The 24,762-nt window shown below is 45.7% G+C and overlaps 1 protein-coding gene and 1 long non-coding RNA gene across 6 annotated transcripts in view; one reads left to right on the top strand and one right to left on the bottom strand.

Annotated features, from left to right (window-relative positions):
* SSBP4 (single stranded DNA binding protein 4) overlaps positions 1-23,980 on the bottom strand; it is a 530,243-nt gene extending 506,263 nt beyond the window's left edge. For both annotated transcript variants that reach the window (XM_029614396.1, XM_029614397.1), the window contains exon 1: positions 23,814-23,980. In XM_029614396.1, the coding sequence (XP_029470256.1) occupies positions 23,814-23,869 (56 nt within the window). In that variant the 5' untranslated portion in view covers positions 23,870-23,980. The remainder of the gene's footprint in view (positions 1-23,813) is intronic.
* On the top strand, positions 147-10,901 carry LOC115098089. Of its 4 annotated transcripts, none has more exons than XR_003858416.1 (5): positions 147-304; positions 5,072-5,295; positions 8,442-8,639; positions 9,106-9,292; positions 9,685-10,901. It is a non-coding gene; the product is annotated as an uncharacterized LOC115098089 (long non-coding RNA). The 4 variants fall into 4 exon arrangements; XR_003858415.1 differs by having other exon boundaries at positions 148-304; positions 5,072-5,291; XR_003858417.1 differs by lacking the exon at positions 8,442-8,639 and having other exon boundaries at positions 150-304.
* Positions 23,981-24,762: the final 782 nt, after the last annotated feature.

Here is a 24,762-nt window from a genome sequence, read left to right as displayed (position 1 = left end):
CAGCATCGGCTGTGTCCCAAACTTAGGGCTGGATATAAGAAGCCCTAGCCTGACACTTCGTTGCTGGTGCAGTGGTCTTCATAGAGTTTGCTCTGTGATGCCACTGTTTGCCTGACCTATTTGTTGCTTGTCTCCTGGCTCCTGCTGCATTCCTGGTCCTCAGCTCAGTTCCTGGGTCCTGCTTCCTTTCAGTTTCCCGTCTCGGCTTATATCCTGGCAGCTGCTGCACCCGGAGGACCCAACCCACGGGGAACAGTGGCTGTTTGAGACAGATCACTTGCTCAGAGCATCCGTCCTCTGTGAGGTACGTCTCTGCCCAGACACAGCACCTCCTCTCTACCCTCAGTAGAGTGGGCTGTGACATTAATTTGTATGGTTTTTCCAATCAGGGCCAGTGCAAGAGTATTAGGCACCCTAAGAGAACCTTACAGCTTTGTGCCCCCACCACTTGGCCCTTTCCACACACAATAAAAAATTATTAATTTATAATAAAAGATTTTACATGAAAAAGGACATTCAAAGTACAGTCTTTTGAGGTAAAAATATCACAAACAGCATGAATATTATATTTGCATGCACTGCTTTGATGTCAACCAGAAAACCCTGCAAGAAAGCAAAGACACATGGAACCCCATATGGTATTAGTCATTGTAATGCATGTTGGGTTTGGGCTTGGTCCTCAGAAAGCCATGAGTAAACAATTACAACAATATAGTAAACCTCCCATATCAAAAAAGCACTAACTGCTAGCATTCAAACAATAACAACCCTACCTATGAAAAAGCAACACCAGGCCCCAAAGCAATATACCTCCTATTAGGAAAACAGAACAAACTGTTATAGACCCATACACAGAAACTACATGCTAGCAGAATATCTCACTTTGGCCACACATGCAGAATACAGAATGAAGAGACCATAAAGTATAAAGAGAAATATGCAGACAAAACCTGAACTGAAAACAGCAACAAGCCAAACTCTGTTTGTGGTGCAACAATTTAAAAAACAGAAACATCACTATTCCTCATAAAACATCAAACAATAATATCAAGAAATATAAAACATCAATCATAATTGTTGCAATCCCCCCTGTTGCTGCGCTACAGGAGGTCTCTTACCTTCCTCCAGAGGCCGCTCTGAAGCCAGGGCCTCGCCTATGTTCCATCCGGGACTTGCTCCAGGGCCTGAGAGGCCTAGCTGTGCCTGTGGCTTGCAAGCCATCTATTGTGGGTGGGGAGGAGGCAGGGGTGGCCAAAGGCCGCCCCGCCCCTTAAAGAAACAGGGAGAAACAGACAACTAAAGAAAGGGAAGGAGAATCCATTGCACCCCAGCGCCCCCTTGCGAGGGCGCCGGAGACTACCAGCATGGGACAAAGGAAGGGAAGGTAGGAGGGGCGACAAAACAAGAGGCCACTAGGACACACGTGGCCGAAAAAGCAAGCAGGAGGCTGGAAGCAGGAAGCAGCAGTAGCTGGAACCAGCAGGCAGCAGCAGGGCTCAGGAGTAGCAGCAGGGCTGGAGGCCCAGGAGACTCAAAGTCACAGGGCTGGAGGCCCAAGAGAGGACAGCACTACAGGGCTGGAGGCTCAAGAGAGACAGCACTACAGGACTGGAGGCCTAGCAGACACAGCTCCAGGGCCTGTGTTCCATCCGGGACTTGCTCCAGGGCCTGAGAGGCCTAGCTGTGCCTGTGGCTTGCAAGCCAGCGTTTTGGACTTCCTGTTTGGCGACGCCCTTTCCTAGGGGCTGGCCTGCAGCTCTCCACCTGACTTATAGGACCAGCGGTGGGCGGTCCTGGCAAGCTCCCTCCCAGGGAGTTGCCTTCTACCTCCAGTACTTAAGGACTTTCTGTTCACTTGCAAAGGGCCTTCGGATCGGGCTCTACAGTCCGTCTGTACTTTGCCGATCCAGGTCCCCCGGTTCGCCTATGCCTTGATGGGTTCCTGTCCTGTGTCTCTGCCTAGATGTTTGTTCCTGTGCCTGCCAGCCGTAAGGACTTCGGATGTGAGTATCCCAGCATCGGGAGTTCCTGTTCGCCTGGAGTTTCCCTGCACCCTCCTCTATCAGCGTGGTCCGCGTACCAGCCTTCCTGGGCTGTGTAGGGCGCTTCTGGGACAGGGTGGTCCGCGACTCAGTCCCACGGGTGGGCCTGAGTAGGGCGCCCTGATGGACAGTGGCCATGTTTCCGTCCAGCCTTGTCTACAGTGTCTGCTTCAGCCCTTGCCCGGATGTCTTCCTGTCTCTGCCTTGACCTACGTCCTCATCTGGTTCCTGAGCCTTCTGTCCTGTTGGGCCCTGGAGTGGCCAACAGGAGGGATTCGTCCCACGGGCTCTTGAGCTTCTGCCAGCCGAGGGGGCTTCGGATGTGAGTATCCCAGCATCGGAGTTCCTGCTCGCCTGGATCTTTCCTGTGTCTCGCCTTCAGCCCTTGTCCTGATGTCTCCGTCTTGCTTCAGCCTGCTTCTGCCCCGTCTGATGTCTTCTGTTTAAGGACTCTGTCTGCCCTCGCCTCTGTCCGGCCTGCTGCCCATTGTCGTTCCCTGCGGCAGGTCCGAAAGGGCCGGGAACAGTCAGAGGACCGTTCATTAGTCAAACTTCCCCGTGTTGGCTACCATGGGCATGCAGGTCCGGCTGAGGGTCGGACTCCCTGCTTCTGTTCCTGCCTGCCTGGCTCACCATGCCTGCTCAGCTCACCTCCCACGGTGTGGCTTGGGGCTCCTCCTTGAGTCCTGCCGTGGCCCAAGGGCTCACCACCACCCGCTTACGACGACCGCGCCCGCGCGCGCTCGTAACAATAATAGTAAAATGTTAGTAGTTATATCCAATTAATTATGCCTTTGCTGTCCCTGGACAACTAAGATCCTTCCTGGACTTGAAGAAACTAAATGGGTCCAATACAATGGGTAGTGAAGGGAACAGCTGAGAGTTTAAAACTGTTTTTCCCATTATTGCTTTTTTTTTTTACCTTTGGGGTTTTTTTTACTTTTGTCTCCCAATGTGCTGTTTTCTTTTTAACCTCCTTCCCCCTACACTTCTTTTAAGTAGTGGGCTATATATTGGAATTCTATTTCTGTTTTTTCTATATCATTATTATATTTGAGTTGTTTCTTGGAATTTCAATAGTTCTGTTTAACATGGTATTTTTATTATATATTTGTAAAGTTCTATAAATAAAATCTTAAAAAATATTTAAAAACAGCTGATGAATAGAACATCCAATAATTAAAAATTCTATTTCCCCCCCCCCCCCCCCCCAACACCAATAAAATGTTTGATGTGTCTGCTGTTTTGAAATAACACCCAATAATTAAAACCAATAAGGATAAACAAATCCCTCACTCTCCATACCTGGGAAACTTTGATTTCCAATCACCCTGAGATTGTCATTGATTAGAGGACGGGGGAGGGGTGCACAAACTGTCTCCTCTCTCATATACTCACATGTTCATCCTCACACTCACATGCTCCCTCTCTCACAGGCACACATGCTCGCTCGCGCACACACATGCTCCTCTCTCTCACACATGTTCTTATGTGAGAACTCTTATTCTCTTCTTTAGCCACCGTAAACCCCAGGTTGTCTTCTACATTTAGGCCGCTGGACAGGATGGATACCCCATATTGTGTTTTGGACATTGAAGCGTGGGCCCTTGGTCGCTGTAAGAAATGGCACCTCCCACAGGGTAGGGCCCTGTGGGGACTTGCAGCAATAGGCTAGCTGAAGGCAGAGATGGACACAGAGAATTAGCTTTATTATACTGCAGCGTAGATAGTGACCCGAGGAATGGGTGATGATTCCAGCCAGGAGATGAGGAACCAGATGGCAATGTTCCATCTGTAGGTTGCAGGGTGGAAAAAGGCAGTTCCACAGTCTCACCAGAATCTCAAGAGGGAGATGGGTCCAGTAGTGGTCCACGAAGCGGGGTAGGCCGGAACCCAGGTTTAGATGGAATAGCCAATAGATCTGGTAGTGGTCCGCGGTGCGGTGTAGGCCGAGGATCTATGGAGAGAGAGATGAGACAATGCAAAGACAGAACTGAAGCAGCAGTACTCACTCTGATGCTGGTAGTTGAAGAGAGAGGGAATCCCCGAGGAGTGGAGGGACCCGGATGAATAAGGTCCCCCAAGGAGCAGGTACCCATAGGCGTCCTGGTAACTGAGTAAGCAACCCCGAAGGGAAGGTAGGAGCGAGGCAAGGCCCCCATGGAGCGGGTACCTAAGTCATCCTGGAGCGAGCATACACAGAGCGGGAGTGTCTGGTAACGTGGAGAGAACAGCATGGATGATTCCTTGCTAACTCGAAGAAGGAATCGGGGGCGGAGATTAAATACCAGAGCTAGTGAAGTCATGCGGTGGGGACGCCCCCAAGGTTCCCGCCATGATGCACATAAAGGACGGGGCTGTGCATGCGTGTGTGCCCTAGGTGACTCTGGAGAAAGATGGCGAAACACAATCGCCCATGCCGGGCCGAGGACACTGGCGGGTTCGGTGAGGAAGAAGCGGAGGCAGCCATCTTTCCAAAATGAACTGAGTCAGGTAGAAGAAAGATGAGCAATAGAGGGCGCAGCTGTCTGCGGCCGACGGGCGCAACAGCCCCAGCAGCCTTGGGACCTTCTCTGCACTCAGGCCGCCAGCAGGAGGACATTCCTGGCAATCTCAGGTCTCCTTTTCACTTAGGCCACTGGGAGAATGTGATCCCTTTGGCCGCCATGAAAATCCTCTTCACTTGAGCTACTGGGTGGGATCACAGCCTGCAAAAAATCCAACTCTCTCTTCTTGGTGTTAGCACAGTTCTGAGGTGAAAAATCTGAATTAGTCCATTGCCTACTAGGAAAATTCAGTAGCTGGATTCAGAAACCATAAACATTGCCTCCAGCACTTCAGCTCACACAAGCTTTCTACCTGTAACTCTGATTTTTCTCTTCCAGGACCAGGAAAAGAAGAAATTCAGAGAAATAAAATATATCCTATTCTCTTCTTCCACCCTCCACCTCATTCTGAGCCAGGCTTTTCAAGGGTCGACTGACTATTGTTGCTAAGTGCTGTATCAACTCTCAACCTTTTTTTTTTAGAAATCGCTCCAAAGAAGACAGAGGGAGATGGAGCATTGGAAATATTTATGCGAAACTGTCTAAAGTGTACAGAGAAAGCTGCTGCTGGTGCCCCCAGCTCTCAGTCATGCAGGAAGCAGGAGGAGAACAGCACAGCAGAGAGGGCTGAAGCCTCCAAGCGCTGCTCTCTATAGAGCTTTCCCGGCATCCAGACAAGAGGCGCGGATGGAAGAGAAAGGAAGTGGGTATGCTAGCCAACGTTAGGAGTCACAGCCTTCCATTTCTGGTAAAAAGGTCTCGCACATCTGGAAGGAAGCCCTGAACGTATTAAAATGGTGCTGTAGTCTGGCAGCAAAAGAAATTAATTACAAGCCAGGCGACATCCTAGGACACGATCCCTATACTCTCTTTGATTATGGGCAAGTCACCCCTCTGTTGACAGGATATCCACACCAGAGATGGTCAGATGTACATTTGACCAGTGCCAGCCTTTGGGTAGGGAGCACTGGGCACTCGTCTGGGGTGCCTCCAGCATGGCCCGTTAGGCTGAAGAGCTGATTTTCATCCAGGGAACCATATGCCCTGAGAGCATACCTGACCAGGTGGGTTTTCAGGCTATCCGTAATGAATATGCATGAGATAAGATTTGCATACCATGGGTCTCCAATGTATGCAGATTTATCTCATACATATTCATTGCGGTAATCCTGAAAAGCCAACTGGCTGGGGGTGCCTCCAGGAGAAGGTGGGGAAACGCTGCTCTAGGGCCAGCCCTGCTTGCGACACCACTGGGAACCCTGGTTGATTTTACCTACAGTTTCCCAGAATCGTTTTAATGCTACTGTCTCAATTAAAGCAACCTCCCCCATTCTGTGTATCTGAATCTATCTTGTCCAGATAAAGCTCCTTTGAATGAAACACTTGTGGCTTTTTTTTTTTTCTTAAATTGACTAATTCTTCCATGGATGAAAAAATCTTTTGCTGCATCGCTAATATTGGCACCTGTTCTGCTTGAGTTAACTCTTTGAAGCCACCGTTCAGGCATATAAAGCAACACTCTATATTACGAGGACACTAATTATGCTGTAGCTGCCATCTAACCTACAAACCCAGCAGCTCCCATACATTATAAAGGTTTTTGTTAAACGTCAGGAATGTCAAGCATGGTGGTGGCATGGTGGAAGCAGCGTGCTAGACGATGGACATTCCTGGGACAGATACGGAGAGCAGTGGTGTTCTGTGGGTGGATCGAGAAGTCAAGCAGAGGACATGGGGGAAGGGAGGGAAGATGCTAGAGTTGGTTTACATGTGGGAATTTGCTCATCTACCCAGAGAGGTATTAAAAAAAAAAAAAAAAGATAGGAAATTGGCCTGGCCTGTCTGCCCTAAGTATATTAGCTAACGCTTCATTCCTTCTGCCTTGGCTGTTGAAACAATCATCCGACTTACTTCTAGCGTACTCAAGACAGACCACGTCATCCCGCCACAATGAACAGTGTGTATGCCTATGCCAGTATAGGGAGTAACTAACTTTTTGCATTTACAGGAATTTATATATATTTCCAAACTGTTGTGAGCCACTTTGGGTAATGCTTTGGAATGAAAAAGGCAAGGCAAAACAACACTAAAAATGTATGTGTCAGAACCAGGAATATTTTATTGACTGTAGCGGATCCCTGGGAAGCTCTAGCACAAGTATTAGGATTGGTAACTCTCCATGAAGGAGATTCCTAATTATTTATCCCAACAACATATTTTTCACTGTCTGTTCAAAATTCTCTGACCTTTAATAAGTGTGTGTGTGCGTGCTGAGGGGGAAAATCCTTACGAATCATTCTCTAGATATCTACCTCGTAAGAACCTTAAATGTTAGGAGGGCCTTTTAACATTGCCTTCCCAGATGGAGCCGAGTCTATCCTTGCTCCATCTTCAGCATAATCAAGACACCACCAGCAGGAGACCCATAGGAGCTCTGGCAGGGGTCTGAAGGACTCAGGACAAGTTTGGATTGGGCTCATAAGAATCACTGTACTGGGTCAAACTGAGGGTCCATGAAGCCCAGTATTCTCCATTTCCAGCAGTGGCCAAGCCAAGTCAGAAGTACCTGGCAGAATCCCAAATAATAGATTCCAAGCTGCTTATGCCCAGGGATAAGCAGGGGCATTCCCCGAACCTACCCGGTTAATAACAGTTTGTGGACGTTTTCTCCAGGAACCTCTCCAAACTATTTTTCAACCCAGCTTTGCTAACTGCCTTATCTACATCCTCTAGCACAGCAGAGACGATGTGTAAGTAGCGCGTACCTGCAGATATGCCTATTTTATAACCATCAACAGTAATGTGCATATTTTCCATTTCACAAAAACATTATTACAGTGGAAATAAGGGGCCAGAATGGGGATTGCGCTGTAGTTTTTGGGTGGGGAGGGCTGGGTGAAGTGCTAGAGGGTGAAGGTGAAATGCAGAAGGATTTGTGCTGAACCGGCAGAGGATTGGTGAACTGGTGATTTCAAGTACATGCACAAGTATATTCAAACAGTATATGCACATACTTATAAGTTATCTGTCTCTGAGAATAAATCAGGTGTATTACATGTCCCTGTTATTGTTTTTATGCACCTATGTTTATAAAATATGCTAAAGTATGCAGCTCCCACTGCAGAGTTTATAAAATACTAGCATAAACTTCTATACGTCCACTTACATGCAGATAGGTTTCAAAGTTAGGTTCCCTTTGTGCATATTTTCTCCGATTTGTTTCCCTACTTAGTAGTGTCCTTCATGTAGTGTCTCCTAATCTTTTTATTTTTTGAAAGCTTAAGCAACCAATTTGCATTTACCCATTCCATTCCATTCATTTTATAAACTTCTATCATATCCCCCCTCAGCCGTCTCTTCTCCAAGCTGAACAGCCCTAACCTCTTTAGCCTTTCCTCCTAGGGGAGCTGTTCCATCCCCTTATCGTTTTGGTAGCCCTTCTCTGTTCCTGTTCTAGTTCTGCCACACCTTTTTTGAGATGCGGCGACCAGAATTGCACAAGGTACGCTGGGTGCGGTCGCATCATGGAACGACACAGAGGCATTACGATATTCTCTGTTTTATTCTCCCTTCCTTTCCTAATAATTCCCAACATTCTGTTTGCTTTTGACTGCTGTTGCACACTGAGCTGACGATTTTAACATACTGTCTGTGACAACGCCTAGATCCTTTCCTGGCGGTAACTCCTAAAATGGAACCACAGTATGGACGATGCTTCCTATGTGTATCACTTTACCCTTGTCCACATTAAATTTTGTCTGCCATGTGGTTAGTGTTCCAGGCTTGCAAGGTCCGCCTGCAATTTCTCACAACCTGCTTGTGATTCCACTTGCATGACTTCTTTTTTTTGCAGGAGGTTCGATGCTGCTTTTCTCAACGGTCATCGTGTCATCACATCCCCAATGGGGGATCAGAATGGCAGGGGGTTCAACACCACCCTTCCCCCGTCAACTCATACTATACAGTACTGAATCTCAGCCAGAGGCCAAGAAGAGAACATCCTCCACGCAAGACTCAGCCCCTGCATTGGGATCCTAGCCTGAAAAGAGAGGTTGAGAGTGATATGGAGTACAAAAAAAAACCAGACAAGCTTTGGAAGCCACACTATCACGAAGCTTAGCAGAAAGCTCCTAGCAGGATTTTCCCTGGAAGACAGGCAGTCCCAGAAAGGGGAGTTTGTGCCATGGTTGGCAGACTCGATCTCACAAATGGTTTCCCATGGGCATGAAGTAATATACTCAACACCTGCCTAGCGCCATTCCTTTCCATACAGATAAACTGTTGCTTCATTTCCTGTGGAAACGGAAGTGGCGACTGCAGAAAAACTTACTTATTTTTTAGATATTCTTCCTTGGTCAAAATAGGGCAACATTATCCACTTTCAACATGATATTTCTAAGGGGGGCAGGCATGTCCTTCTGCCCCACCTGCTCAGGCCCTCACTCAGTGCCTCTGGCTTTTCCTTTTGGCTTGCAAGCAATAACAAGGTTTTTCTTTTTCTTTTTTTGCATTGGCAGGCCAGTCACATCATGGATTCCAGCGGGACAGGGCTGACGCTACATAAAACACCTCGTCATGAGTGAACCAGACCTGTCCCGTGAAATGAGACAATCCTCTCTCAGGCTCTTGAAAGGGCTTCAGAAGAATGTTTAGGAACGCCGGGCGTGCGTGCATGCACCTCCCAGTCCAAGGATCAATTAACCCGTGAGATTTTGGACACTTATAATCTTTTAAGAAGGCAGTGCCACAAAGGAGGAGAATAACTTGGTTGGAAGGTGACAGGAGAGATAGGAAGGATGCGACTTTATGCTTTATTTATTTATTTTTAATGATCATCTATTTATGATTTTTTGTTACTGCTGAGTTATTAACTTTGATTATGTTTTTTTTTTTTATTGTAAATCGCTTAGGCCTTCATGTGTTAGGTGATTAATAATTTTAAATAAATACTAAATACTAAAATTCAAATACCTCGAGGTATAGGTAATGCACGAGACAAAATCTTTTTGAATGGAAAGGAGGTTCTAGAACAGGGGGATCGTGGATGAGGCTCCAAAGGGGCAGACTCAGGAGTAACAGAAAATATTTCTTCACAGAAAGGGTGATGGAACAGCCTCCCAGGGGAGATGGTAGAAGCAAAAACAGTAATCGAATTCAAGAAAACATGGGACAAGAAGAGCTGAAACAGGGTCTACGACTTTGGACCAGGAAAGAAAGAAGGGGCAGACTGGATGGATATTAGGGTTTTCATCTGCCCTCCTATTTTATGTTGCTGGACACCCCCTTTGATTCTGCTAGAGACACCGAGAAATTAGGTGGATTTCCCAGTGCCCATCATGCTGAAGAGGGCAACCGAATCCAACTGACTTGGAAGACCCACAAGAAGGCATTTAGGCCTCCTTGTATTCCTCCCCAATTATTTCCTGGGATTTGAAAACATTTAAGTAGAAATATATTTCATGAATTCCTGAGGAAAAAATGCAATCAGTGAAAAAGAAAGTGGCTGTTTATTTTGTTTATGAGGGCTAACAAATGCTAGCGTTTTGGACTACTAATTTCTCCTCCTCAGAGATCTTGGTGCTTCTTACAGCTTAGATGTTTAAACATCCATTAGTCTGATAAAGGTATAAAAACATAATTTCCACCTCACTACTTAGCTGTAAGGAAACCAATGAAGTGTCTGTTTTGGCACGTCAGACTGACACACCTTTTCTACTCTGGGAAAATTGATAAGAAAAACCAATTTGGAATGATCTTGAGAGATAACATCTTCCTGGGTAAATAAAGGGCCGTATCTGTACCTCGTGCCTCACCAGTTAGATCTCACCAAAGGTACTTACTTACCTAATATGAACCAGCAGAAGACCAAAACACTAACCATCTGAATTGCTTTTACAACTAACGAATATTACACACCAAACGTTATGGCTATCCATGTCACATCTTGAATGAACACCGATCATTTCAAAGCTCTCAGAAGCCTGACCAGGGATGCGCAGCTTCCTCGGACATGCTGGGTTGAGTTTTACTAACCACTTTTTCACAGTTTATCTACATCAAGAGTTTGGGGTGGGGGTGTGATTTTCGGCGATTTTCCTGGAGAGCAGCTCGTTTTTGTCAGCAATTCAGGCACATTACTCTCCTGTGTTGGAGAGTCCATGAAAATGCAGCAAACATGAGAGGGCAGTACAGCGCAGAATGGAGGGAATGGAAAAAGCAGATGAATCTAGAAAATAAAGGAGAATGCAGGGGGTGGGGGTTCAAAGTCTTTCTGTGTGCAATATATTCTATTGTGAAAAGTCCAGTGTATACAAATTTTGGTTTCTGTGTAATAAAAAAGTGAGAATATTAATCAACCCAAATTGGTGATCATAAGCAAAGATTTTTTTTGTCATGCATCCATTCTGTAGCCTTCAGTTCCTCCCTCCAGAACTCTGCCTGTCTTTCACATCAGGAAGGAGGAAAATATGCAACTTTCCAGAGAGATTTCAGACTTTTTAGCCCTTGCTTCCTAATCCCCAAATGGACTTGCCTCTTTACCTGCCACATGGTGCTCTCTCTTCCCCACCATCCATACTCTCTTCCCAATAAATGCTCAAACCCGTGCCATCAACACCCTTTCCCCTCCCCAGTCAGGGCTTTCACAAGGGGTTGACAGGAAGGGCGACTGTCCTGGGTGCCATTCTGCTCTTTTGAGTCAGTCTGCTACCTCAAAGAGAGTGGCCCAGCAGATTGTCAGAATGAACAGACATTTGGACAGTGGGGATGGAGAGGGGAAGAACAGCTGGGGTGATTACCTCATCTCTAAGAGGCTTAATCCAATCTTTGTTTTGCCCCACTGCATGCATGGCACTGTAGTTCCAATTCCCCTAAGAAAGTTGGGTGCACACAGCAGGTGCTGAAACAATTCATCAGTTTGGAACACCAGACAGAATAGGACACAGAGCACAGAGATCTGCTTCTAGCCTAATTCTTGGTGCTGCTTTGTTATTTTGAAGACAAACATCAGCTCTTAGCATGAGGTGTGCTGGCAATTTTGAGACATTTCACAACATTAAAAATAAAAAAAGACAGCAGATAAATATTTATAAAAAAAAATGAAAGGGCTTTATTTTACAAAGCAGGCCACAAGCCATGATAGCGATTTTCACTGATCATGCAGTATTTAATAAGGGCCTCAGCCTGTGTCATCTTCCTGGTGCGAGAACGAGGTGTTTTTTTGTTGGGTTTTTTTTGTTTAAATATCGTTTTGGCAAGCTGGTGACTCGGTGCAGAGCTGGGTCTGAGTTCCAGCTCAGTTGGGCAAGGTATGGGGGTGCTGTCGAGGCACCATTCACAGCTCCTGAGAGCCCCTAGCCCTTGCACAATGGTAACACCTAGTGCCTGAGTTCAGGGCCTGTGAGTTGGCAGGATCCAGGAAGGCAGCCTGGTGCATGGTCCCTGGCTGCTGCAAGGACTGGGGAGGGAATATCAAATAGAAGGATCTCTGGGTGGTTGTGAATGAAGGCTCCTAGTACCAGATTCCAGCCCGGCTTCCAATTTCACTAGAAGCCCAAAGAAGCAGAGAAAATCGATAGGACCCCCACACCACCAAACACAGCAAAACACTTCATCTGTGTCTGCCAGATCCAGTTCAAGAACAGTACAACTAGCAAAGAACCAAGACAATTTTAAAGCTGTGTAAATTTAACCAGCCATCCACAGCCAAAGAAAAGCTAAGTCTGAAAATCAGAAAAAATGTTTTACTGTTTGGAAAGATGTGCAGTTTGAAACAAAAATGTTGCTTTAAAGGCAAGATAGAATTTCTATTATTATTTTTCTCCTTGTGTGAATGAATTTCTCTGGAATTTATGAGCAAAATGAGTAAAGGCTGGAAGGGCTGTCTTGCCTCTACGCCTTAAAATCTCTAGTGATTCCTGGTCCAGTTAAAACATTTGGGATTCAATTCTGGCCTCTATAAAGGAATTGTGGCACCAGGTGACCAAAACACTAGGCCAGCCGTTTCTCCAGCTCATTCCAAAAAGATTCTGGGATATGCAGCTGCAGTACCAGAATAATAATAATAATAATAAACCTAATCATGACGTGCAGAATGCGTTGGAATGTGAGCTAAAAACACTTTGTAAATTAAAATTTGTAGTAGGGAGAGGAAGACTGCGACTTGATTTTTGGCCCCAGTGCTCGCTCTGGGCCTGGTTCACCGAGGCTTTTCTCCCATTCTATGTCCATGGGGAAAATGTTTGCTCTTCTTCCTCGGCAGTGTAACAGAGCTGATTTTTTATGCTTTAATGGCACTTCCCCTCCCTCCCCCCACCTTCTTTTACAATGCAAGGGTGTGGTCCAGATATTAGGCCTGCGCCATGTTTTTTTTAAGTTTCTCCCCTGCTCCTGCCCCTCCTCCCATCTAGCGTTGCCAACTGCCTGGCTTTGGACCGGACAGCCAGGTTTTCAGATGTGCTGTACAGGGTCCAGTTAGAAGTACACTGAAAATCTGGGGAAAGGGGCTCCTCGTTACCACAGCTTCCTGGTCACTGGGAAAGACAGAGCCGAGAGCAGAGCTGTGTCCCCACCCACTTGCCTCCTTTCCTGTGTTGTGATTGGATGAGATGGGGAACAGAGGCGGGGCACAGCACTGCCCTCAGTTCCCAGTGGCTACACAGATCTCTGCAGCAATGCCCTCTGGGGCCCTCCCCCTCCCTCACGGAGTGTTGGGCCAAGACCCGAGAGGGGGCTGCAGCGAGCCAGCTGAGGGATACAGGAACAGAGAACTCAGAGTCACAGGGTGAGGAAAGGGGAGAGAAAGGAAGATAGACACATGGGGAGCAAAGGAGGGAGCATTAGGGAAAATGCGAGACAGAGGGGGAAGGGACAGAACAGGCACAAAGGAGACAGGGGGATACAGGAGGAAAGGAGATAGAGAAAGAAGAAGGCACTGGGGAGGTGAGGGAGACAGAAGGGAAGGAGGGAGAGAGACAAAAGCCTGGGGAGGGAGGGGACTAGAGACAGGAGGGCAGTAGAAGAGAGGAGGGAGACAGATGAAAGGCTGGGAAGGTTATAAGGAAATGAACCATCAGTGTCAGAAAGGAGGCTGTGTGCATGTGTGTCTGAGAGAAGGCTGTGTGTGTGTCTCTAACAGAGGAGGCTGTGTGTATGAGAGACGAGGTTGAGCATTTGGGACTGTGCATGTGTGGAAGAGAAAGGCTGTGTGTATGAGAGAGGAGGCTGTGTGTTTATTTATTTATTTATTTATTTATTTAGTAACTTTTATATACCGACGAACCTTGGGAACATCTCGTCGGTTTACATATAACAGAACTGAGCAACAGGCTTTACAATTTTTGCGTAATTAGATAATTAGATAAGGAACATTCAGAGCATACAAATAACAGATTAGATTATATAAGTAAAATTATAAAGTGTGATACATGAAAGAGGTTATCTAAACGGGGGTGGGGAGGGGGAGATTCTGATATATAGGGGTGGGGAGGGGGAGATTCTGATATATAGGAGGGTATCCATAATTAAAGGAGGTAAATATACACGTGATTGGGAACAAATTTTTTATATAGAAGTTTTTTTATATACAATATGTAGTTCTGATAAATTCACTTTATGGGGGGGGAGGGGGAAGAGGTAGTTTAGAGTAGAGGGAGGGGGTGAAAAGGAGGTGGAAAATAGGTGGGGGGGGAGGGGGAGAGGTTAGGAGTTGTAGGGGGTGGGGTTAGAGTGGTTGTGTGAATATAAGGGGTAGAAGTAATTGAGGAGCTAGGATTGGAGACCCAGGTTTGAAGAACCAGGTCTTCAGGTTTTGCCTGAATATTTTTGGGCAAGTTTCTTGGCGGAGGGAGGTAGGTAGCTTGTTCCAGAGAAGCGGGCCTGCTAGGGATAGGGCTCTTTCGTTTGTGGTGCGGAGTTTAGTAAGCTTAGGTGAGGGGGTGTGTAATGTAGCTAGATATTGTTTTCTGGTGGGTCTATTGCTGTTGTGAAATGAGAAGTGTTCTTTGTACCAGTGCATGTTCTGGTTGTGAAGAGATTTGTGTATTAGGGTGAGGGCTTTGAAGGCAATTCTAGATGCTACGGGTAACCAATGTAAGTGTTTGAGAACCGGAGTTATGTGATCATTTTTGTGGGTGTTGGTGAGTATTCGGGCGGCTGCATTCTGGAGGAGTTGTAAAGGCTGTATGGTGTTTTTAGGCAAGCCTAATAACAGGGAGTTGCAGTAATCTATTTTCGTTAATATGAGGGCTTGTAAAATGGTGCGGAAGTCATTGAGATGTAGGAGAGGTTTAAGTCTTTTTAGGGTGTGCAGTTTGTAGAAGCAGTCTTTGAGGGTATTATTGATGAATTTCTTGCAGTTGAGGTGACAGTCAATGGATATGCCGAGGCTCCGAACATGGGTGGGAAAGGTGAGGTTAGTAGTAGGAACATTGTTGTGTGTGATAGTGGGGGTCATAAAAATGGTGGGGGTGATATTAGGGGGTGATATGTGGATGAGTTCCGTTTTAGTAGCGTTGAGGGCGAGGAAGTTGTTGGATAAGAGGCTGCTTATTTCAGAGAGGGCGGATTTCCAAATTTCCATAGCTTTGTGTATTGAGTCTTTAATAGGAATAAGTATCTGCACATCATCGGCATATATGAAGTGCGGAAGGTCAAGTTTAGCAAGGAGATGGCAGAGGGGGAGGAGATATATATTGAAAAGAGTAGAGGATAGAGATGAGCCTTGGGGTACTCCTTGAGCGAGGTTGTGTGGTTTGGAGGTGGAGTTACCCATTTGCACGCTAAACTGTCTATCAGCTAGGTATGAGTGGAACCATTGTAGGGCCAGGCCTGAGATGCCAATGCTGCTTAGACGTTCTAGTAGGATTTGATGTTTAATGGTGTCGAATGCAGCGGAGATGTCTAGGAGAATAAGGATGTATGAGAGACCTTTGTCAAGACCTTTTAAGATTTGGTCAGAGAGTGAAATGAGTAAGGTCTCTGTGCTATGGTGTTTGCGAAAGCCAAACTGTGAGGGGGAAAGGATGTTGTTTTCATCCAAGTAGTCTGATAGCTGTTTGTTTATGGCTTTCTCAAGGACTTTAGTGATTAGGGGCAGGTTGGAGATAGGTCGGAAATTGGTGAGATCAGAGGGGTCGAGGGAGGGCTTTTTCAGTATGGGTTTAACAATGGCATGTTTAAGGTTTTTTGGAATAGTGCCAAGTTCAATGGACTTGTTTATGATGTTTGATATGGGTTTAGCGATGATCCCGGGGATGGAGAGGAGATGTTTTGTAGGAATGGTGTCTGTAGGGTGTGTAGAGGGTCTGATTTTTTTTAGGATGGATTCGATTTCTAGGGATGAGGTGGTGTCAAATGATGAGAGATTAGAAGTAGATTGGGGTTGTGTTGTATCGTTGTATGTTTGCTTGAGGGGGAAACGCGCCATGATGTTGCTGATTTTATTATGGAAGAATAAGGCAAGTTCTTCACATTTTGTCTGGTTGTCTATGTCTGGTATGGATGGTGTGCAAGGTTTAGTTAAGTTGTTAACTAGTTGGAATAGGGCTCTAGGGTTGAATTGTAGGTGGTGTATGCGTTGTGAGTGGAAGTCTCTTTTGGTTTTATCGATAGCAACTCGGTAGGAGTGCATGTAGGATTTGAATTTATTTAGTTGTGTGGTGGAGGGGTCTTTGAGCCATGCTCTTTCGAGCTTTTTTAGATTTGATTTCATGTTTTTTAGTTCTGGTGTATACCAGGGTTGTTTGTGTCTTTGGGACATGTCAATTGTGCGTTCCTGTATGGGGCAGATCTTGTTGGCTATCGTGTTGGTGATGTGGTTCCATGATGTGAGTGCCGAGTCAACATCTGTTAAGTCAAGCGAATTGATATCGTCAGACATGGCTGCTATTAATTCTTCTTGTTTGCAGTTGCGTCTAAAGTGAATGACTTTTTTATCTTGGGAGGGAAGATGTGTTTTAATTACAGAGCATGTTGCGTCGATGCGATAGTGGTCGGACCAGGGGATGGGTGTGCATGAGGGTGTGTTGGTATGGATTTGTGAGTTGGTGAAGAGGAGATCGAGGGTGTGGCCTGCTTTGTGAGTGGGATGGGTGATGGTTTGTGTGAAACCAAGTGCATCTAATGCAGTTAGTAGGGAGTCACAGGCGGGTGAGGTGGGGATGTTATCGACGTGGAGATTGAAGTCTCCAAGGATGATAGCAGGAACTTGTATGTTAATGTTTTTGGATATGTGTTCGATCAGTGGGGAGGGGTTAGTCTCGAGGAGACCTGGTGGGGCATACACTAGGCAAATTTGGAGGTTGTGAGAGTGAAAAAAGCTGATTTCTAGTCTAGGGAGTACAGGAATAGGCTTTCTGGTTAGTTTGAAACTCTTTTTGGCTGCTAGGAGGAGGCCGCCTCCTCGTTTCTTAAGCCGTGGTATGGAGAATATGTCATATTTTTGGAGAGGGAGTTGGTTCAGTAGTGTTGTGTCTGTATCTTTTAGCCATGTTTCTGTGATGGCTAGGATGTCGGGGTTGTCGTCCAGTAGAATGTCATTGATGAGGTGGGTTTTTTTGATGATAGATTGCGCATTGATTAGGAGTATGGTGAAGGTGGTGAGGCCTAGTATTTGGGTGAGTGGTGTGGCCATGATGGGGATGAGGTTTCTATGGTGTGTTTCTTGTGTTTTGGTGTGAGGGGGTCTTGGTGGGAGGGGGTAGTGTTTGATGGATGTAATGGGGTAGGTGTGCATGGTAGGTGGTGTGTTGAGTGTGATGGGGTGGTTGGACAATTATAGAGAGGTTGGAGTGTGTTTGGGAGAGTGTGTGTGTATGAGAGAGGAGGCTGTGTGTTTGGGAGTGTGTGTGTGAATATAAGATAGGCTGTGTGTTTATGGGGAAGTATGGAGAAGGGTATGTATATGAAAGGCTTTAGTTGTGATAAGAGAGCAAAACTGCATGAGAGAGGCTGTGGTTGATGTCTTTATGAGGATAGTTGAAATAACATTTTATAAAACAAAGTATATTGAGGGGGGGGGGGCGGGCTTGAAAGCCAAGTAATGAGTGGATTGACAACTGCCAGTTGTCTGTTACCTCCACCACTCCTCCCCTCCCAAAGCATGACATTTAGTGGGGTGTCCAGTTATGGTCCATGGAAAAGTTGATCACCCTACCCCCATCCCCAACAGATTTTTCATCAATTCTCAAAGCAGTGTGTGGGCAGTTTTGCTTTGAAACCTGCCACAGTTACAAAGTACATGCAAGTCACTTCTTGCACCTGCTATTTCTGTGGATTGCTTTTTGCAGGAAAAAGTACAGGCAAAGATTTGAAAATGTTCTCCATGTACTCTGCCTCCTCCCCACTCTAAAGACGCTGCTCTGATAGCCCCTCCTCTCAGGTACTTCCAGCCGCAGTAAAAGAGCGGGGGCTGGTGTAAACCCCCTCAGCCTCCTCCTCCCTGAATCACTCTGAAAACTGTCCTAACTCCTCACAGCTGGTTAGGCTGAAAAACAAGGGCCAGTCCGCAAATTCCGCCTTCCAGCTATGCCGTTTATAACTGTACTACGGACGAGAAACATCTGGGTTCCAAAGATAGCCCTCTCAAGTTAAACTCAAGGGGATGCCCACAAAAGCCTGGCTGGGGAGGTGACCGCTGCTTTTCTGCACATTCCCCTCTCGCTGCCTGTAAATAGGGTATTTAGGACGGGGGACCCTATATACATGAAAGCATTCAAGACAGTCACTCTTATACAAGTTCCGTTACAGAACATGCCACAATCGGGATTACTCTCCCCTCTAAACGAATATCCCTTCCTTCCTGCAACAAACACTTTCCTAGGGCTCTTTTAAGAGATCTACTTTTCTGTACATAGGCAGATTTGTTATTTACATGGAAAATCTGAGCACGGGGGGGGGAGAGAGACTAGGGCTTCCCACAGTCACTAGCGATATCCACAATGATTATGCATATCATGGAGACTCAGTTTATGCAAATTTATCTCATGCATATGCATTGTGGAAATCCTTACAACCCAACTGGCTGTGGGTCCCCAGGACAGGTGTAGGAACCCCTGGCTGGGAGGTCCACGGCAGTGAGCAGAATCCTAAAGGCTGAGAAGGAAATCACACTGTGCTCTGCGGAAAGAAATGCCCGTTATCAGCGCTACCCCACAGTAGGAATACCCAGGGGCCTAGCTTGCCCTTCCCTATAGAGACACATTGGGGTCAGGCTCCAGCACTTTCTTGAAGGTGTCTCAGGTACTGTACAGAAGGCTAGGCTACTCTGCCCTGCAGGAAAGGTAACAAAACAGGAGGAGTCTAAGGTTATGTACAGTATGTATTTTGTAAATCATTTAGACCTCAGGCCTAAGTGATAAATAACAATAAATTAGGAGTGCAGGTAAAAATCAGAAAACCACTCTGCCAACATGAGATTGTAAAAAAATGGTTACGTCTAACATGTGTCTAGGTATATATAAGCTATATCCTAACTTTCTATGCCTTATACAACAAACATACACACACCAAAAAAGAGGATTGTACCAATGCCCAGGGCATCTCAGAATAAAGACTTTTTTTCATTTCAAATTTAAAAATATTTTTAATTTTTAAATTTGTTTTCATTATAAATATATGCATACTCACACACTGTAACTTTACTAGACACTGTATAAACTAACAAACATGTAGATTTTTTAAAGAATATTCATTAGACAAGGGTGTTTTCCTCTTCATTGGATGTGAATGAAGGGAGGTGCTTCCGTAGCCCATTCTCCTCATGCAGTATTCTGCAGTGCCATATATACCATCAGTATTTTGCTCTGGTGCATGCACCGACTGATGAGACTGCTCTGGGCCGCTTTGCTGCAAACCTAACTCTCCCTGCTTTTGTGATGCCTTCTGCGCGACAATGACCTTGTGATATCAGGCCCCTCTGATTGGCCGAGATGGACTCTTGCGTCACTGCGTTCTCAACCAAATAAAGAAGCACCTGCAATGGGCTGGCCGGGTGGCTCAGTGGCTTCCATGCTGAAAGACCCAAGTTCTATTCCTGGATTGGGTTTTCAAGTCAGCTGGGATCAGGATTGGGAGTGGAAATACAGCTTTCAGAACCCAGGAGGGGGAGGGCTTTATGATCATCAAAAAAGGTTGAGACCCATTGGCTGGATATAAAGCCTACGATACAGGGCCTCAGCACCACTGGTGCAACGACCAGTCTAGGAGCAGTGGTGGGGAGGGCCTCTTAAAATAAGGAAAACTCCCAAGGGAGTTGTGAATGAAGGCTCGTGGCACCAGAATCCCAGCTCTGCTTCTCGACTGAATTGGAAGAAAAAGGATAAACTACCCAGCCACAAAAAAAAACCCAAAACAGCTGCCATGACTCTGAGAAATGGATTTAATAACTGATCAAATAAAAATTGACTATAAGGCCCAATACACTCCCTCCATCAGGAGTCCAGCTCTCAAAAACTAGCCCCAAACGGCTTAATTTAATCCAGGGGAAAAGTATCACCTATAACCTGTGTGTTGACTTCTGTTCCCACCTAAGTGGACTACCAAGGCAACCACACTGCTTTGTTCATAACAAGTGAAATACAACTATCTGTATCCCTGGAGCTAGATCTCATATTTATTTCCTGTGGACTGGATTTTAGGGCAGGCAAGCAGGGCAGTCACCCAGAGTACTACAAGCTGGGGCACAGCCATCATCACCCATCCTGTGGTGGCACAGCCGCAGGAGATACCGTCTAGGTGCAGCCGAGGTGAGGCTGAAGTGAGGCTGCGGTGGATGCCATCCACCGCAGCCTCACTTTACTCTACAGCCAGCCTTGCATGAAGTGCTGCTCCCATGACATATTAGATGGGGGGGGGGGGGGGGGGTTATAAATATGCAACTCTTTCAAGAAATCTATACTCTTCTTGAAAACAGATGGATTTAGGTGGTGATAATAGCTCCATTACGTATGTACTTGGAGACAAATAACAAGGAGTTACAGGTACCCCTTTTCCTCAGTATAAAGTGGAATAAAAGTATTGTTAGTCATTGGTTTGGTCATGCCAGGTACAAGAGGAAATAAACTAAAAGTTCACCTGGTAACTCTTTGAGGGTATGTTGTCCATATTCATGGCGAGCAGGCTCCAAAGGCACAATCCCGTAATCTGGTGGCACAGACAAGGGTTGCACACTTCCACACCAGGCTGGAAGCATGCACCCCATTTTCTGTTTTTAATATTTACATCCTTTCTGTGTGCGTCTTCAGGGGAGATACGCACATCTTTCAAAAACAAAATTAAGGTAGAAGTATGTGCTCTTAAGCACATCAGTAACTGTAATGCTTCTGTCTGCCTTGGTGGTATTCACCAACTCGTTTTTAAATTCTCCTCCCCTGTCTGAAAATATTTTCTGGGCTTCGGAATGAAATACAAGCACAGTTTACTGACAAAAGGCAAACATTTTTACTAGGATCATCAGTTTGCTTGTTGGCTATTAAACCTGGTCCTAAAGAGCTGGGAACCTGAGTGACATGCTGGAAATATTTGAGCATCATAAAAGGAATGGATATTCCTAAACCGTGCATGACACAAAAAGTTTTTTGTTCATTCTGTTCAGATCTGAGGAAGGGAGAGGAGCTCAAAAGCTAGTTAAGAGATGGATTACGTTTGTCCACTAAAAAAGGTATCACCTTAGTTTTTGTTGCTAACCTTTATTTCCATGCTTTCAAGTGGATTTACCCAGCAACCACACTGCTTTTAGCAAGAAGAATAAAAACATTGCTGTTCCTCTTCCAGGAACTGGCTTACCAGAAAGCTTAAATGAGCAAAGCTAAGAAAAACCTCTAACTCCATCCCCTAGTCTCCTGCTTACCCAGCTCCCACCCAATTCTCCCCAGGTAGCTTTAGACTGATTGTGTCCACTCTGGATTTCAGGGGATCCTTGCTAAGCCCTTACCGGACCTGGAAGCAAGTGGTGAAACTTATCATAGTTGTCCCTCATGTGCAAGAGACATCACCAGGAGACTCAATGAAAAGATCTCTGAACAACCCTCAAGCCAAATATTCCTGAAGCAGCAACGTTGTTTATTCCCATACGTTTGTAGGACAAGTGATCATCCAGTTTCTGACAGATCTATTGCTAACAAACTGAAGCTTTCTTTTTCTAATATATATCAGGCAAAATTCTACTAAAACAGTCTTTAAAAAACAAACATATTTGCCATTTGCTTGTAGGCAGGGAACAAAGGAATGATGTGATACTCATAACTTTTTGGGTTTCACGTTTTAATATAAATGGAGAACAGGGATCTAGACACTGGGGACAAATTATTTTCTTTCCAATGGAAGAAAAAGAAGCAACTTAGCCAGAGCTTCAATTAATTTAAAAAAACGTTTATTTATTTATAAAGATTACAACAGAGATTAAAAAGGAGAAAACAGTTCCAGCTAATCCTGTTTCTGCTTTCTGATCCCACCAACTAATTTGAAGATTGGGAGGGAAATGTTACAATTTAGGGAAGGTGGTCGAACTGTTTTGCTTTCTGTAGCACTGTAACATCAAGCTGCAGAAAAAGCCAATGAGGTTTTCTAAAAGTTCCCATGGAAGTTAAGTCCTTGCACTTTGGAAGCAGCTGTCACAAGAATTCAGAGATCGCATCTATACCTTTCTTACAAACAACAACAAAAAAAACCCCCAAAAACCAATCAGTGCTACCTAATTATGTTCAAGACGAGAGCATCAGGAAACAGGGACCACGAGATGAACTTTAACCTGGGCATTTAAAGGAGCTTTCCACGCATCACGATCAAGGCATCATTTTAAGAAAGAACCATCACAGTTCCTCCATAAACTTATTTGAAGCTTGGGATTTGATTTTTCTTTGGGAGGGCAGTAAAGGCTGAACTGAATAGGGGTTATTTTAGTGCTAAAACATCAGGGGTATCCCTACAAAAAAAATTTAAATAAAATATCTACGAAAACGTGAAAGATATTGTGCTAGTAATAAAACCGCACAGCATGGATCCTACAAGCACCACAGAAGCAGAAGTAAGAAAAGCTGAGACACACTGATGCGTCCTGCACAGATTTGCATGGGAAAGGCTCCCCCCACCCCCACTTCTCCAGGGGTATGTTGAAAAATCCAAAGTAGAAGGGGTCGTTGTCTCAGATTTGCAAACCTAAGAGTAAGTTGTGGCTTAGGATCAACCATGCAACATCTCCACGCTGAAAACATGTTAGTAAGATCCAGCATCACAGCCGGGTGCAGCGGGGGGAAAAAAAGATAAAATCATATTTTACGAACAGATACTGTAAAAAAAAAAAAAGTGAGAGAGATCGGACACCGATTGAAAGAAGGTTTCAATAAAGTTCAAAGAAAAAAATAACAATAATGTAGCAATAACAATACACACCAAGTTCAGGCACGAGGGGAATGCTGTCAGCACAGCTCCCAGATCTAAAAGTTGCAACACAGTACACATACCCTCCTAAAAGCAAAACTTAAGACACACGTTTAGCTGTAAAAATCTCCCGCCCCACCCCATCAGCCCAATCAAGTCAATTAATAGATTAGGAGGCGTTCGGGCGGACTCCCCCCAGCCATCCAAAAGTTAAGGCACGGGACGCGTGCAGCAGCCGGAGCCCGCAGCAAACTTTTAGCCACTACCGGTGCAGCTGGAAAGGAAATCGGAGGCAACGCCGCACGCGGCGTGCTGAGCGAGCAGAGGCTAAAACCGAGAATAAACATAATAGCAGTAATTACGATAGCAACAACAAACAAAAACAAGCGATCAGCCACCCCCAGCCAGGTCTGCGCACATCTTCCAACGTGGATCGCTCCCAAACTTTAAAAGTCCGTGAAAGGGTGGGAGGGGGAGAGAAAGATCCCCCTGCACAGCACCCACCCCGAAGTACAAGGCAGGCTGAGACGTCTCATTCAGAGAAAGGAACTTCCACACACAGAAAGATCCGAAGAGAAACATAGCCACAAAAAACAAAAACAACAACAACATTTTTAAAAAGGGGATGGTAAGGTGGGGGGAGGTCATCTGAGGATCCCCCCCCTCTTCTTCAGCAGGGTCCTCTCCCCGCACCTCCGCTTCCCTCCCCTTTCCAACCATCAAGTGCGTTTTGCACTTTGTTGCAAATAATTATTCTAATAATCATCTTTCTTGCTCTTCTCCTTGCAAAGCAGAAGAGGCGAGGGGGAGAGAAGACAAAGGCGAGTATTTGGTTAGATTTTGCACTTACTTTTCCCTTGCCTGGCTATCAGAGGGGACAGTGGATCCCTTCCCTTTGGCATACATGCTTGTTTCTGTTTCAGACTTTTCCTACTCAACACCTGTCAAAGAAAGGAGCCAGGAAGCTCTCTATCTCCATAGCTACCCCCTTTAGTTTTTACATCCCAAAGCATTGGCCACAAATCAGGCACATTTTCTAGCGGGGGAACTTGAAACCGCTAGAGCTCTAGGGTTTTTTTTTTCCTTTTTTTTTTCTTTCTTTCTTTTTTTTTTTTTTTGTTCGGCTCTTCCAGGAATCGGTCGTCCCTCCCACGCTGATGAGGTGGAGGGATTTTTTTTCTCTCTCTCTTAAAAGGGCAATGTCACCCGCTGCCTGAGCCTCTTGCTTTAGCCTCACGGGTCCGATCTGCTGGCACAGGATCCCCTCGCCCTCCCCCCCCCCACCACCACGTTTTTTGTTCAGATTTGTTTTATTGATAGGGGGCTCCCTACTTGCTATTTTATTTTCTCGTTTTCGCTCTTTCTTTATAACACAAGAAATGCCATGCTGGGACGGTCCAATGGTCCTCAGAGCCCAGCATCCTGTCTCCAAGAGTGGCCATCCCGGGCTGCCTGGAAGTAATGTCAAATCCCACTAATGAAAGTCTGTGTCATGTTGTACTCTGCAGGAATTAAGAGATGGAGAAACCAGAATCTGTCTGGCTAATAAATATTTATGGACCTGCCCTCCAGAAACTTGCCCAGACCTTTTATAAACTCAGTTACGCTACTAGCCGTTCTCTCTTTTTCTCCTTTAGGGACCACCAGCCTCACTTTCTGCCTATCACCCTTCCAGACCCCACCCAAGCCTTCACCCATCTTTTGCTCTTTCCTCCTCACCTCTCTCCCTTTCCTAACTTCCACTTTTCCCTAGCAAGTTTACTCAACTCTTCCACCTGCCTCTCCCCTCCCCCCTCATG

This window comes from Rhinatrema bivittatum, chromosome 8, assembly GCF_901001135.1.
Source record: "Rhinatrema bivittatum chromosome 8, aRhiBiv1.1, whole genome shotgun sequence".
Lineage (NCBI taxonomy): Eukaryota > Metazoa > Chordata > Amphibia > Gymnophiona > Rhinatrematidae > Rhinatrema > Rhinatrema bivittatum.
Note: the sequence above shows the minus strand (reverse complement) of the source record. Positions and strands in the feature narration are given on the sequence as shown.